The sequence below is a fragment of the Mastigoproctus giganteus genome, chromosome 2, assembly GCF_048544385.1.
Source record: "Mastigoproctus giganteus isolate SK-2022 chromosome 2, ASM4854438v1, whole genome shotgun sequence".
NCBI lineage: Eukaryota > Metazoa > Arthropoda > Arachnida > Uropygi > Thelyphonidae > Mastigoproctus > Mastigoproctus giganteus.
Genome location: NC_143576.1, coordinates 56,057,851 through 56,075,332, shown reverse-complemented (window position 1 = coordinate 56,075,332; position 17,482 = coordinate 56,057,851). Strand labels below are relative to the sequence as shown.

Here is a 17,482-nt window from a genome sequence, read left to right as displayed (position 1 = left end):
ACAGTTGAACATTAGAACTTAATGGCATGTGCATCACCGTGCTTCATGTGATTTATTTGTTATTTGGTTTTTTAGGAGAATTAGCAACTAAGGCCATATTGCTGTGGTCAGTGGTCATTCCCTGACCTTTCCGCATCCTCCATATTTGCTGGTCATGGGCTCGAACCCCGGTCTAATCAAGAAGCGTGTGCTACACACTGCTGCTCCTGCCCACCTGGCTACGGAGATGCCGTGCTTCACGTAGTCAACACCATCCAGTTATAGATATCGATGAAAACAATTGCAATATGGCAGTTCCATTATATCAAAATGTTTATACTAAAAAGGATTTATCACTGAAAGCCTCAGACTACGGAAAATTCACTAATCGAACAAGTTTGTGTCAAGCATCATTTTAATTCGTAGTAAATCACTGAAGTAGGTGAAATGGTGTCTTTTTTGTGATATCGCATATTGTGAATACCTTCACAACGTGCCCTGGTATTGAACTACCTCAAATAAGCAACGCTTTGACAGTGGATTCTCGAATGGGCAACACTTCACCAGTGGATTCTTGGTGGATACCATCACCCTTGGTCCTATGTATGAGAACTGTGACACCTGTTTAAGTATACGCCACATTTTAACCGAGTGTCCACGCTTTAGACATGAACGTGATTTTTATTTTACCGCTTTTAGTCATCTGGCTGAGCCGTATACACTCAGTCAGATTTTATCTGACAATGAGTCTGCTGTTTTTAGCCTTTTAAAATCAGTAAACCTTTTTACTTATATTTAAAATTGAACTGTCATTCCTTTTTTCATGTACTTTTACACCTTTTATATCTCGACATGGTGGCCTAACTACTTAGGTCACTGAATGTTTTAACTTTTTATATATGACCAGTATTTGGCGCATTATAGCCTCGGTTGCTGATGCGCCAATAAAACCCAAATCAAATCAAATCAAACCATCACCCTTGAGTGGTGGTATCCACCAAGAATCCGCTGGCGAAGTGTTGCCCATTCGAGAATCCACTGTCAAAGCGTTGCTTATTTGAGGTAGTTCAATACCAGGGCACATTGTGAAGGCATTCACAATATGAGATACATGTATATTAAAAACGATGCCATTTCACCTACTTCATTGCTTTACTATGAACTAACATAATGCTATGCAATAACTTGTTCAATTACCAAAATGTTCATATTTTTTAATATTAAAAATAAAGAATTTGTATATGTAAAAAATGTATTAAGTGAGAAAATGTTATTATAATAATGCACTGTGTATTCTTTATCACACACTTTTTATGCGGGAAAACTTTTTACTGGGGAAACTTCTTATGCTGGATAATAATACATTGCAATATATAGAGTTGAAATTGGGACTTAAGAAACCAAATCTAATAGAGGGGAAAACTTCTTATGTGGGAATTTCTTATCTGGGTTCTACTGTAATTTATTTGATTACAGTAATTTACTGTAATTTATTTGATTAAATTATAAAGAATTGTTATCAGTATTGATGGAATGATCCAGACAATTGTTAAATTAAGTAAACATTTTAGGAAAATATATAGAATAATGACAAAGAAATCCCCCACTGGCTAATAAACCCCAAATTTGTATAACATATCATACTTTCAAAAGTATATGGGCACTAATGCTTTCATGAAAATGGTTGGGTTGTTTATTGAATACATTACTAGTGTATATAGCCCATCTTTTTTATTAATGACAGATTTTATAATCTTCCTAGGTATATTTTCATCAATTTTACATTGGTAAGTAGCTTACATTTTACTGCAGTTCTTTTTTTAAATTTGTATGCAACTATGCATCTGAAGAAGATGGCATGCTGGCCATATCCTGGGCTAGCTTTCCAACCCAACCATGCTTAGTGCTATGCAAGATTCATTACCATAGAATTGCCACAGTATAAATAGCCTGGAATTGTCTGAATTGTTAATGTAGAAGGGTCTTTGTGCAACAGTAAGAAAATAGCCTCCTGTCCAAACCATCAGAATCAGCCCAAACCACGAAAAATTCTTCTCCAAACTCATATTCTGCCATCTAATGTGAACATCCTATAGCATGGCTCCTATGCTTTAGGAAGTTAATGTTATATATATAATTTTAAGATATACAAATTTGTATAATATAATTTTAATTAGATTAAGCTATGCTTAATCTAATCACTTTTATATTTAGCTTAAAATTTATTCGTATTACTCACTTCCACAACATTAGATGATGTTGGGGAAGTTAGAATAAATTTATGAATGACTTAGACAAATAATTATCAGAGGGGATGGATTGAATGATTTTTTTTTTTTTTTTGATGCTGTATGAATTTTTTTTCTTGCATCATTTGCCACTACTAATCGGTGCTGTGATAATTAATTTGCATAAGTTAGCGTGGTCTGCCATGGTCAGCTAGGTAATAGAATGCAAGGATTTTGGAGTAGCCACTACTGTAATTGAACGGAACAGAAATAATAAAAATAACTAAGCAGAGCAGAGAACTATAGTATACATTTTATTGCATTTCATGATTACATGCATAATTTACCTTACATCAAGATGCTGGTCATACTGTGCCAAAACAGTCCCAGTGCATTCCATTTATATTTGGATCTCTATTAAAATTTTTACACTTTTCAATTTCTAAAAGTTGGCAATATAAATTTAAAGAATAGTTTACAGCAGCTTAAGGTACCACACGGCCTCTATCAACTGGAGTAGTAGCACATGGAGGGTGAATACATAAGAATTCTAGAATATCGGTAGTCACTACCATTAAGGAAATGCAACACAAAAAAGGATAGTGAATGATTAATGAACCAGGTTAATAGAGTAAAACAAAGTGAAAAGGTGGAAAAGTTGCAAACATTTGGTATGCGCAACTGTGTCATAGTGTTGCATATCTTTGGCAATGAGACTTTTTCCACAGTAATAATGATTTATGTGTACACTTTGAACAGCCTCATTCCTGTGGGCTGGATAATTTTCTTTTAAGCAGAATACAGATGAAAGTTGCTGGGTCAATGTCAAATCTCAAAATAAATAGAAAACTTGTTTAGTGAATCATTGCGTCAGTCTGATGCTTGAATTATGAAACTCTGAAACTGAGTACTCTATCTCTTATTATTAATGAGTTGCTAATTTTGTTCACAAATAGAAATTAGATAATTCCATAACCAAACACATTTCTCAATGTTGTTGGAACTTGGTAAAAAAGTTATTTGAGTAAAATATCCACCCTGCATATTCAGTTGCTTTGACAGAAGGTCAATTTAAAGACTGAATTTGCAATTTCTCAGGTGGTTTGCTGGATTCACCCATTTTTTCTAAGCATAGCCATTTAATGGATTGATAAATTTAGGAGGTTCAAAATTGTAATATTATTATTAGATATAATTTATGAGATGTTTAAGAAATGATTTATCTGTAACTCATTACATAAGTAAATGCTGTGCAGTAGAATAAACGCCCACTCTGTGCTAAATGAAAGCTGTTTATTTAATTCTTTTGATTTTACAGAAATACAAGTGACATCAAAAACTGAGTAGTAAGGATTATACATGCTTACATTTTCTTGAAATTCATTACATAAGTCTTAGGAAATTATATAGATAATTTTGTTTTTATAAATTATCCAGCCACACAAATTAGTTGTTCTTATCACAGCACATAGAGTTGATTTTGACATGTATTATTGCTGGATGTCATGTAACTGACTTGTCAATTCGTGCAATTGCTGACAGCCTGTAAAGCCACCCATCAGTGATGTATCATGAAATGGAAATGTCCAGTAATGCACAGGAAGACTGTAGAAGCTCACGCCGCACGACTAGCTGTTACAAAAACCAGGAGTGTAAGGCATCAAATGGAGTTGAGATTTGTATGAACACACTATGTATAGAGCTCTGCAGTCTCAGTTTTCATGGAAGAGCAGCAGTGCATTAACCAAACATCACCAATCACAATCAGTGGTCTTAACTTGCTCGATGCAACAAATGCCATAATTGCTATGTAGAAGTGACAAATCTCACAACACTATTCTGATCAGTGTGTGGAGGATCCCTAGAGAACATTTGCTACTAGAGTGCATTATGCCTATAATAAAGTTCAGATGAGATGAGGTGGGGGTGAGGCCTTGGGCCTTCAGTGGTTGTGTGGAGAACTGTGAACCACAATGCCTGCCTTAACATTTTGGACAATTCCATGCTCCTCACAATTGGTACAGACCTCTTTATTTCAACAGGATGATGTCCCATACCATACCATTAATGCTGTTGACAGTGGTTCATAGACATGAACATAAAAAGTTGGAATGCCTCCAAAGTCCCAATTCAAACCCCATGGAACACATATGGGATAAACCAAAACATTGCGTGAGGAGTCAGGCCAACACGTCCCACATTGGTAGCTCAGCTGGTTGCTTTTCAACATTTATTGGTGGAAAGCCTACCCAGTATGGAGTATGTCATGGCAGCCAAAGAGGAACTGACTATTGAAGTGAGTGGCAGAGCAGTGATGGCATTGTGACTGAGTTTCCATATACTTTTTGTAGGGTAGTACATATCGATGTACCAATAACTCCATTACAGAAAAATTCATAAATTTTACATACCATATTTTCCTGGATTTACTGTTTAATTACTTAAACATATTTGAAAATAAATAAAATATTCTCATCCATAAGTCTTCATTAAAAATAAAGGATGCTTATTTTTTCATAGTTGATATTTTAACTTAATTTTTTTTTGTTTTTATCCTAGATGCGTAATCCAGAATTTCAGAGTCTTGTTGGTAACCCTCAAGCAATACAAGCAATTATGCAGATTCAGCAAGGAATGCAGCAGTTACAGCAAATAGCGCCAAGTGTATTTGGCACGTAAGTATAGTCTCTCTCTCTCTCTCTCTCTCTCTCTGATGGCATTTTCAGGTTATTTTGTTTATTTTTTTTTAATTTAATGTAATGTTAAAATATTATTTAAATATTAAAAGCCTGTAGATGACATTAAAATTTCAAATTCCATTGTTAACTTTAAACATGCCGTTGTTTGTCTTTTGCATTGTGAACAAATATGGTTCTAATCATTATCTTTGCTAATATTACATCTTTCCGTGATCATATCCTTAGTATCTCAAAAGACAGAAAAGAATTAGGATTCTTAAAAAAAAATTTTTAGGAACTTTAATGATCCCATTTTCATCAATAAGGTATACAAAAGTATGTAGTGCCTTTCTAAAATATTCACCTTAGTTTAAAATTCCATCAGCCTCAGTGATATTGGGTTGTCACGAAAAGTGGAACAGTTTTGAACATCCATATTTTTTGTATTGGGTTTTCATTGGGCTGACATGGTGAGTTTAGTGTAATTAAACACAACACATGAAATTATTTTTATTGGTTAGTGATGCACCAACAAATAAAAAATTCTCTAAGCAAAACAGTAGGAAAATTCTCTACACCAGGTGGAGTATACTCAGCAGTCTGATTTTTATTTAAAATGGTTTTTATCAAACTAGCATTTTTGTTATAGCGCAACTTGAGTTTTTAAAGTGAGATCTGGTTACAAAAAAGGGTTCAATAAGGTCAACAATTTTCACAGTCAGTAAAGAAGTTGAAGAGTCTGGTTCTGTAATAGACAATAAGAATGCTTTGTTAGAGAAGGAAGTTCATGATACGAGGACACACTAAAATACTGCTTGTGTATTATTCATAGCCCAGGGAAATCATCTACGAAATAATTGGCACAACAACTGGGTTTAAAGCAAACATCCACTTTAAGCATTGTTTGATAAGGCTTATGCAACAATCCCTGACTGAATTGGACATTAAGAACATGATTTGCCTTTTGTGATTCATTTCATCATTATATGGAAAATAATCAACAATCATTCAGCTTATTCAGATTATTCACTGTGCTCACCAGATCTTTCTCTTTCTGGTCTTTTTTATGGAGATTCCTGAAGGGCAATGTCTACAGGAATAATCCACATGCACTAATGAATTTAGAGGTAAATCACAGCTATTGTGGAGGACATCTCTAAAGAAATACTGGCTTCAGGTATGGTAAGCTTCAATTTTTATCTGATTCCTAGGGATCACATAATATTGAATATATTTTTGCCTGAATGATCTCGACTCTTATGTCTTATGTGACGTTAGACATACCAAACTTAACAATGCCAGTAGAACCACTTGGGAACTTGTTCAACTGTACAATTCCCCCTGTGTCTTTTTTATCATCGGCCACCCAAATGGTGTGTAGTTGTGAGATTACTGCTTTCCAAATGCAGTATCTTGCATTTATCAATATTAAACCACAATTTCCATTTTTCAGCCTATCTGCCTAATTTCTTTGTCTCTCCATTTACATCATCATATATTCATTGTTTGAGTGCATGAGACAAATTTATAATAAATAGTATCCTGTGACTCAAAAGGTACAATAAGCATGATATTCTCATTTGATCAAGGTTGTCTTGCTTTTTTTTTTTTTTTTACATTGCAAGGCACAACTCTAATTTATGCACTAGCACCACCCACACTACCCACCATATCTGCACCCCCCCACCCCCCCGCAGAGGCTATGCTAACAAATGTCCCACCAAAGAATAGAAGGATACTGATCACCACAGACCCAGAATCTGTATAACAATTTAACATCACCATGGTACAGACATAACCAGAAATCTTTCTTCTAACCTTCTAAACTTTTATATCACATGGCAAGTGAGAAGATAAGGAACATGTTCTCTATTACACATCACTCTTTAATGTAGAAATTAGAGATATTAAACCAAGATGCAATATTGTAAATTGTTATCTTCCCAGTTCAACTAGTGACTTCCTACTTGACTGACAGAGCTGGCCACTTGGAACATTTCTGAAACCCTTCATCAAGAGATACTTACCATTCCTTATACAAAAAAGTAGAAGGAATTAATAGCAAGTAAATATGAGTAAGCAAAGTCTAGAAAACGATAACTCCATTAAAATATTTTCAAAAAAATTGTACATATGATTTTTCACAAAATTCAGCGCCTGCAGATGATACTATTGGTCAAGGACTGAAATTTTTCTCATGGAATCATGGCTATCATGAGACAAGCAGTTAGAACTTAAGCTACAACCAGCAAAATGTAAATACATTTGAAAGCAACTGTAGGTATATACTGTAGTGTAATTTTTGTTAAACAAAGTAGAAACTTGTCACAAACAGATCTAATCCAGTTGGATTCCCCTCTTTCACCACAAGTTCTAGCCTTGAACTTGTGGTGAAAATACACAAAAATTCCCACTGTCTGTATTTGCCCAAGCTAATCCAATTTTTTTTTAATTATTCCTTCAATGTAGCTACTTGAATAAAACAATATAGACAACATGTATTGTTAAGAAAGTCACTTCGAACATTTCAGAAATGTTCCAAGTGACTTTCTTAACTCAGTGATTATGGCACCCTAAAGTGCTACAAAACCAATGGTGGGTTACCCGACAGGTTTAAACTTTCTTTTTATTTTTAAAAAATGTTTTCATTATTTTCAAATTCTGTTGAACAGTACTAATATTAGTAGTGGCAAATGGTGCAAGAAAGCAAGCTTATGCAAATCAGAAAAAAAAAAAAAAAAAAATCCCTTCCCACATCACCTTTCCATCCCCTCCAATAGTTTATCTAGTTTCCTTGAATTTATTCAAACTATCCACTTCCACAACAACAATTAGAAGTTTGTTAAAACAATCATTATTAAAACATTGTTAAAACAATTATTAAAACCATTTAAAACAATCAACTACTTGCTGACTGGAGGCAATCTTCCGAACCTCTGTTCTGCAACCATCCTACCTCAATTTGAATGTATGCCCCCTTATGTGCATAGTCTGAGCAAGAGGAAGCATCCCATCAGCATTGAGTTCACTCAATCTGTTCAAAGCCGTAAACACCTCAGTCAGCTCACTTCACAGATGCCTAGTCTTCAGACACTGCAATTTGCAGAACTGAAGCCTTTCTTGGTAAGTGCATCCCTTTGTTCCCCTTACAAATCTTGTGCCCCTTCTCTGTACCCATTCCAGTAACTCTACACCCTTCCTAAAAGAAGGATGTAGAGCTGCTGGAATGGAATCATGGAATCTCTTAATCGGTTGCAGTACTTATTGTATTTACTTTTAGTTTTAATAAAATATTAAAAATTTTAAAACCATTTATTTTCAAAAAACAAAAAATATTATTAAGTGCTGAAAATTTCAAAAAAAGTTAGTGTATGCATTGCATACATTAACTTTTACAGTGCATTGCATTCCACGGGTTTTAGATTTTTTTTTTTTTTTTCTGTGATTAACAGAAATTAAAGCTCCATTTTGTCAGAAGGGCACAAAGCTAACAATGGTTGTGGAATCTGCATGTTAAACGTTAAAAAAAAACAAAAAAAAAAACAACATTGCTGACTTCACAGATACACCAATCAACCTGACATTGCAACAGACTTGAATAATAGTGGTCCTTAAAATCTCAATAATTAATTTTACTTTAATTTTAAAATTGATAAGAATATAGATATATTCTTATCAATTAATTATTGAGATTTTAACTTTATAGAACAGTAGGTGTGCATTCTCTAATTTACTTTGCCATTTTGTCCTTGAGGCTGTCACAGACATTCAGCTATCTCAAGATGAGCTTACTTACTGGGTAGTCTAAACCGCTAGGTGGCGCCTCCGTAGCCAGGTGGGAAGGAGCAGCAGTGCGTAGCACATGCTTCTTGATTAGACCGGGGTTCGAGCCCGTGACCACCAAATACGGAAAGGTCAGGGAATGACCACCGCATATTCCCGGAGCAACATGGCCTTAGTTGCTAATGCTCCTTAAAAAAAAAAAAAAAAAAAAATCTAAACCGCTGACAAAACTGGTATTCAGGTGACACTCAAGTCAACTGGACCGAATTTCAGTGAAGTACAGTCGTTCTGTGACAACCAAATTCTCTGCTTGCACCTTCATGATGATGGGACTGTTAGTAACCCTGGATATAACCCCTATGTGCAAGTATGGAAATACGGCACTTAGTATACTGGAGGTGACCACCCAGTTGCGTTAGACCGGGGTTCGAGCCCGTCTCCACCAAATACGGAGGATGCGGAAAGGTCAGGGAATGACCACCGCATATCCCGGAGCAATGTGGCCTTAGTTGCTAATGCTCCTAAAAACCAAATAACAACCCAATTGCGAACTAATGTAATAGCAGCGATCAAGGTGGGCGTCCACACCACATGGAAGATTTTCACCCCTCTGTGTTACCAGGCAATGCTATCTGGCAGATGACTCTCATCAACTGGTGCAATACCACCGCTTTGCTTACTGGAGGTTGGAAGTGGTGGAATTCATGTTTAGTCTCCAGAGAAAAGCTCCGGCTGCTCCCCCATCTCTTCCATCATACAGTATGATTTGATATCTTTTGAGGTTATATGGACATAATGGCAAGATCAAAACTTCCTTACATTTCAAGGGTACAGCTCTAAAACAGTGTTTGCAGGCCGGCCACTAGATACTCCACCAAACTGAATCTATTGTTAACTCCCTAGGAGGCTTCTGAATCAGCTAGTGTATAATCTTGCTGTCTCTACTCTGCCAGATAGTGACTAGAGGGCATCCCACATACACACATCCAAGTAGTGTGTATGTGGGATGAACTGTGAGATTTCTTTTCCTCTGTTGGATTCTCTTCTTGCATTATAACCCAGGGTAGATCTTAGCCTTCTCGATGATGTTCCATCAATAAGCCTTCCCAGAAGTTAAACTTTTCCAACTTCTTATTCTAGTGATCTTTAAGTCCTCTTCTACGTCATGCATCCACCTTATACGTGGTCTTCCTCTCGCCCTTCTCCCTGTAGGTAACTATACTCTTAGTTGTTCTGATATCATCCATTCTCATAATGTGTCCTAATCAGGAAAGTCTCTGGCTCTTCACAAACCTGACGATGGCTACACCCTGAATAAAATTGTCAAGTTCATGGTTCGTTCTGATCCTCCAGGATCCATCAACATCTTGTAAGAACCCAAAAACTTTTTTTAAAATTCTACGCCTCAAACACTCATGAACTGCTCATCTTTACTCGTTAATGTCCAAGCGTCACAACTAGTCTAATGAGGCTTTTGTATATTCTTAATTTTAAATGTCTGTTCAGTACTCTGGACTTCATTAGTTTTTCATGTGCATAGAAACATCTGTTTCCACTCAGGATAAGGGACTTAATTTCATTAGTTATTACTAATGAAATTAAGAGTTGAACTTGTTTATCTGTGAACCTAGTTAGGTAAAATTCTGAATATGCTCAAACGAGACGCCTCTGGTTCTTAAATCTTCCATGTTATCTGCCCTGGACTTCCATATATTTTGTCTTTGCTTCATTTATCCTAAGTCCTCTTTGTGCTTTACTATCCAGCCTGGCCACTGTTTCTTCCAGTGCTACTGATAATAGCGACATCATCAGCATATGCATATACCTGCGCTGTCTTTGTGCCTGTGTCCAGTCACTTCTAATTTTTTGACAGCCACCTCTAAAACCAAGTTAAATAACACAGTAGAGAGTGCATTGCCTTGTCTAACAGTGCCTCCGTAGCCAGGTGGGAAGGAGCAGCAGTGCGTAGCACACGCTTCTTGATTAGACTGGGGTTCGAGCCCATCAACACCAAATACGGAGGATGCGGAAAGGTAAGGAATGACCACCGCATATCCCGGAGCAATATGGCCTTAGTTGCTAATGCTCCTAAAAACCAAAAAAACAAACAAACAGCCTAGTCTAACACTATTGTTAACGTCAAAGGGAGTCGTCAACTCATCAGTTCTCACCACTGCTTTAGAGCCAGCCAGGGTGCCTTTATGAGCCTAACAGTCTTTGCGGGTACACCCAAGGGAAGGAGATCATTTATCATTTCCTCTCTGTTGAGTCAATCAAAAGCTTGTTTGAAATCTACTTATTAGCATTAGCATTAGTAGAGGCATACAATGCAAGAAAGCAAGCTTATACAGCATCAGCCAAAAAAATAAATAAAATAACTCTCAACAAAACCTTGTAGGTAATGTTCAGCAATGTAATACCTCTATAGTTAGAGCAAAGCAGTTTATCACCCTTCTTGTGAATTGGCTGTATGATTCCAAGTGTCCGTATTCCATATTAATAGTATCAGATTATGTATTCTTCTTCATAGTGTCACTCTGTTCTTGAGCAGCTGCAGTTATTCCATCAGTTCCTGGTGCTTTAAAATTATTTAAGCACTTAACTTTTCATATTTCTTTGAAGCTAGGCTGTTCGATGCACGGTTCTGCTGTATAGTATTAACAATGGCCACGTTGTGCAAGAAAGCCTATGACTTATGCTACACCAGCCAAAAAATAAAATAAAATAAGAATAAAAATTAAATAATGAGTAGAAGAAAATTAAAAAAATTAATAGGAGTAATGGAAATAGACAACCTATGCATTACCCTCCTCCCGTTGGTAATTATCCAGCTGCCCTTTGGATTTCCCCAAACTGTCAGCCTCCACCACCCATGTAGGTAACTTATTCCAGTAATTTATAACTCACCAGCTAAAATAAAATAATAAGTATAGTACGTAGCTGTTTTGTTTGCCTTATCTTCTGTCAAGATGCTCTCAAAATACTCTTTCCACCATTTCAGAACCTCCTTTATCTCAGTATCTTTCCTTCACTATCTCTACATGCAGTAACTTTTGATCTGAATTCCTGTGTACATCCTTTAATCTTATTAAACTTTCTTTCTTTCTTGTTGTTGTGTTCCACCATTTTGTTGACTGTCCTCCTGAAAGTTTCTCTCTTTTTCTTTCTACATATTTTAGCTGCAGCAATCCATTTTTCCTTGTAGCATTCAGTATTCGCTCAGCTATTCCATTTCACCCGCAAACATTTCACCCTGGCTTATCTCTTCAATTCTACTGCTACTCGGTACTTGACATCATACCCTTTCTCTTCGCGTCTCACTCAAGGTTACGCGTGCTGCACCCAGAATTGCTTCCTTTATGCAAGTCCATTCATCTTAAATCTTGTCACTGTTTTCCTGTTCCTTCAGTCTTCAGGCCAACTCTGCCTGGTACTTCATTTCAACAAGTCTATCTTTCACTTTGTCTACATTCCACCACCACTTTGTTTTCTCAGCCTTTCCTCTTGCTATTAAGGCTATGTTATACTTCAGTCTGGCTCCCATAGAAAATTATCAGAATCAGAGCTGGCACCCTGCAAAGAATGGACATTTTCAATTGCAGTAGCCCACCTCTTAGAGACCATACATGATTAATTTGCTTAGCCTGATTTGTACCAGGGAATTTCCATGTACCTTTATGAATATTCTTTCTTGTAAACCAGGTACTCATGACCTTAAAGTTGTTGGCAGCAGCAAATTGTGTTACTCTAAGACCATTACTGTTTGTTTCTTCATGGAAGCTGTGTCTCCCAAATAGACCCATGAAAACTTCTTCCCTGCCTAGTTTAGTGTTCAAGTTACCGAGAGTTATGATAGCATCATGTCTTTGAATTCTTTCACACACACACACACAGCATGGAGTTCATCGTAAAATCCATCTGCAACATCATCATCCACACCTTCAGTTGGAGCATACACATTAATAAAAGTCACATTCGCCAACCGGGCTAGCTGGGTGGGTAAAGTGCCTGCCTGGTCACAGGTTCGAATCCTGCCTCGGGCTTGGATCAGAGTAAATGCAAAAACTTTGGGGGGTGCATTATGGCCACAGAAGCCGATGCGCCGACAACTAACAAAAAAAAAAAGTCACATTATGGAATTTTCCTTTAATTCTAAGGCTGAAAATTCTCCCAGGCACTGGTGTGAAGGCAAGCACTGATCTGCACATTCTTGTAGAAATCCTACACACTGTTTTCCCTGTCTGTCATCAGTTCCAGAGTAATACATTGTAAATTTTAACTTATTAAACATACCTTTACCTTTCCATCTAACTTCTTGGAGAGCAACAATATCCATCTAAAACTTTTTAACTTCCTCCGCTATGCCTTTCATAGCTCCAGCCTGCAACAGGGTATGCACATTCCAAGTTCCAAATCTCAATACCAAACTCATGTCCTTATTTTGAGGCCTGGTCTGTTTTCTTAAGGGCCGTCCGGTTTCATTCGTCAAGTTATATGTAACAGTTAAATTTTTTACAGAGCAGGGTTGTCAGCTCTGCACGCAATGCCGAACCTGAAGTTATCCTTGGTTAGATTACTGTTTCAAATCTTTTGATGTCAATGTTTTCTCAAATTGTGTCATTGAAATCATTCTTGTAGGGCTGAAATCCTTTATTCCACACCCCACCTTAAAATCTTGTTCTTTATCTAAACTTTGGTTTTCCAATAAATTTGCTAATGTTGTTCAAGATAAGAATGTTGCATATCACAATTAGCTTGTATGCAAATCTCAAGATTCATTTTCTGCCTACACCAAAGATCACAACAATTGCAAAGCAGTTATTTATCAGTCCAACTAGATTTCAAATAGGCTAAGAGTAGAAAACTTGCTTCTTGTCCAAATGGTAGTTGGGCATTCTGGTCCCTTTCCAAAATGTTGGGTGCAACTTTTGCCCATCTCTTTTCCCACCTTTGTCAAAATTGGAAGGTTCTATTGCAACCTCAATTAAAGATAAAGCTGACCTGCTAGCATCCAACTTTTCTTCTAACTCGTGTATTGATGATCTTGGCAAACAACCTCTTACCATTCCCAGTACACTCCATTCAATGCCTCCTGTGGTCTTCCATCAAAAGGATGTCAGAAGAATTTTGAACAGACATGATACCAAGAAAGCACCAGGTCCTGATGGTATTTCTTCACTTATTCTCAAAACCTATGCTCCTGAGCTTATTGTGCTTTGCCTTTTTACACTTTCTTATTCCACCAGTGTTTCCCCTTCTGCCTGGAAATTTGCTCATATCCAACCAGTTTCTAAAATTGGTGACATCCCTCCCATCCAATTATCTTCCCATTGCACACCTCTTTCCAAAGTAATCGAGAAATCTATTAACACTAACTCCTAAACTGTCTGGAAACCTTCCATCTGATCAATGATTGCCAGTGTGGATTCTGTCAGTGTTCATCCACTGGTAATATACTGGCTCATGTTACCCATCTATGTAAAAATTCAATGGAAAATTTTGGTGAAACTCAAGCCATTGATTGCTCTTGATATTTCAAACGTTTTTGATCATGTTTGGCATAAAGGTCTGCTAAATAAGCTTCCATCTTGTGGTTTGCCAACTGTTTTTTGTAATTGGTATCCAGTTTTTCTCTCTAACCACTTGCTACAGGTAATACTTAGATGGCTTTCTGTGTTCTAACTTCCCCAGTAATGCAGGTGTTCCCCAAGGTTCACTTCTCTCTCTCCCACTCTTTTCCTCTTGTATATTAATGATCTCATTCCATTGACCAGAAATACCATCCATAGTTTTGCTGGTGATAGCATGCTGCATTCTACCTTCTAGTTTGAGAAACCTTACCCTGAACTTCTTCTTTTCGAATATCTACTACAAATTCCCTAAATGCTAATCTCGAGTTAATTCTACAGTGGGGCAAAAATAACATTGTTGATTTAGCTCTTTCTAAAACTCAATCCTGTCGTATATCTCACAAAAAAGTTTCTTCTGCTCTCCTATGCTTATCTTCGATGTCACTCAGATTTTTAGACAAGGTCACATGTCTGTTAGTTTACCCTGACTTCTAATCAGCCTTGGTACAAGCACATCGCAAGTATTGCTTTCCCTGCATCTAAAAAACTAGATTCTCTGTTTTGCTCTCGGCATTACTTTTCTTCCAAACATCTGCTCACTCTACGAATAGCAAATCCACCCTATGGAATATTTTTTCCACATTGGGATGGCGCTTCTGGATTCCATTCAGAGGAGAGCAGTTAGGTTAATTAATGACTCACCTTTAACATAGTCTCTCTCTCTCTCTCTCTCTCTCTCTCTCTCTCTCTCTCTCTCTCTCTCTCTCTCTCTCTCTCTCTCTCTCTCTCTCATAGATGTTCTGTTTCTGTCGCATGCCTTTTCTGTAGATACTTCCATAGGTTATTCTTCTGAATTGGCTTCTATAATTCCTGCTCTTTTACTGTCTAACTTCATTTTTACTGTCTTTTTTTTTGCTGTCTTTTTACTGTCTAACTTCATTCCTTCAACTTCTGTTTTCTGAACCCTCCCTTCATACATATTTCCTGAAAATTGCAACCTAACCTACAGAAATTCAAGTCTAATGTCAACAAGTATCTTTTTTCATCTTTTACACTTCAACCCATGCACAGTACTACTTCCTATAGGTTGTAATACCTCTTGTGCTTGGGATCTAAAAAAAAAAAATTAGTGTAATTACAACTGTATAATATTTATTATTCTCCTCCGTATTATTATTATTTTTTTTTACCTCTTTACTCTCTCTGTATCTATATATATCTTTTCACAAGTGACATCGTGTTCATGAGTCTTTCATAACGATATGTGTGAAGCATTTAAACCCAAATACAAAATTTGATGAAAATCCATCTGCTGGGAGTCCCTCTGTTACTTGCAGACAGATGGACAGACATTGGTGAAGACAATAGACCCCTTAGCATATATATATATATATGCAACCTAAAAAATATTTTACCCATAAAATGGAAATAGCAATCCTTAGTTTCCTTCATTTTTCACTTCAAAAGACCTTGAAGTGCCTGAAATTTCTAATATGCAGACATGCTTGTCTTTCTGGTTATTATGCATATAAATATTTAAAAAATTAAAAAACATGTATTAATAATATAAGTTACTACAAATTTCAAAATTTATTTCAATGAATATTTCAAAAACAACTAGGCTAAGACTGTAGGTGCTTATTGAACTAGTGGGACAAGAAAAACAAGTAATTTGAAATGAACACAGCATGAGAATTTGTCCTGTACAATACCATTCTTAAAACAAAAGCTAGGTAGTTGCAAAGATGGTTCATCAGTGTTAGTGCATGCACAATCATCACAGTTTGTTAGGTTAGTGCATATCACATTTGATGCACATATGTAATCAGAATTCTTTGCAATTATTTTTTATTTGAACAGTATGAACCCATATTATGTCTGATAAATTCAAGAGTAATGATGCTGAAGTTGCTAGTAAGAAGTGTTGTACAATCATGATGGAAAAGAAAGTAAAAATAATAAAGAAATGTGAAGGCAATGAGAAAATGATAGATGTGTTGTGCATATGTATGGCTTGATTGATCAATGGTGTCAATGATTCTGAAGGACAAAGAATGAATCTTGGAATGTGTAAAAAGTGCTATGCCAATGCAATCAGAAATCATTATCATGAAGTGGGCAAAAGTCATGGATGAAATGGAAAAGCTTTTGGTTATGTGGTTAGATGATCAGAATAAACGCTGAATGCCTATTAGTCTATTACTAATTCAAGAGATGGCTAAGAATTCATTTGAAGACTTGAGGGCCAAGAAAGGCAAAAATGTTTATGATGAAATATATATTGCAAGCAACTTGGTTTCATAAATTCAATATTTGTTCAAATAACATCAAAGCGAGTGACAGCTAGTGTGGATACTGTGGCTGAAAAAGAGATTTCTGCAATACTAGTGGAGATTATCAAGGAAAAGGATTATCTACCTCAAATTTTTAATGCAGATGAAACTTTTATTTTGAAAGAAGATGCCTGAAAGACAAATAACACCATGGAGGAGAAGAGTATGCCTGGTTTTAAGGCTTCAGGAGATTGAATCACTCTTTTTGAATCTGTTTGGTGAGATTGAATCTGTTTGGTGTAAATACTTCAGGAGATTTAAAACTCAAACCTGTTTTATCATTCAAAAAGTCCAAGGGCTCTTAAAAACATGACCAAAGCCTGGATTACAGTTGCTTTGTTTAAAGATTATTTTTTACGCCATTTCATTCACATGGTTAAAAAAATTGCAACCAGTACAAGCTGCCTTTTAAAATCCTCTTTTTTCTCGATACTACCCCTGGGCATCCACAAGATTTAGATGATTTTCATCCTAACATCCAGGTAACCTTGAACTGGTTATCAGCAGTGATTATTCATACATTAAGAATCAGCAAGTAAAGGCTCCACTAGGTGGCAGTCATCTCAGTGTACTGATGTGGGATTTACTCAAAGATGTAACTACCATCAGGGGTAAAAGGAAGGGTTTTTGCTTTCATAAAGGTGACTACAGACAATTTTTAAATTCTATAGATTGGGACCAACCGATGATGTTATCAACAGCAAATTCTAAATGGGAAGCATTCAAGGAATTAATCTTGGAAGCTACTAGGCTTTTCATACTAACTAAGAAATACTGTTCAAGGTTTAGGCCTAAATGAATCGCAGATGGACTAATGAGACTTGTGTCACAGCAAAAAAAAAATGCATGGGATGCACATAAATTATCAGGCAACACAGAAGCCTATGGTAGATATAAGCTAGTGTGTAATC

General features: G+C 36.3%; 1 protein-coding gene across 1 annotated transcript in view; it reads left to right on the top strand.

Annotated features, from left to right (window-relative positions):
- The window catches only part of LOC150089312 (ubiquilin-1-like), a 201,958-nt gene that overhangs the window by 146,312 nt on the left and 38,164 nt on the right, over positions 1-17,482 (top strand). Inside the window, exon 11 of the mRNA XM_090388991.1 lies at positions 4,767-4,882. Coding sequence (XP_090245117.1) covers positions 4,767-4,882 — 116 coding nt within the window. The remainder of the gene's footprint in view (positions 1-4,766; positions 4,883-17,482) is intronic.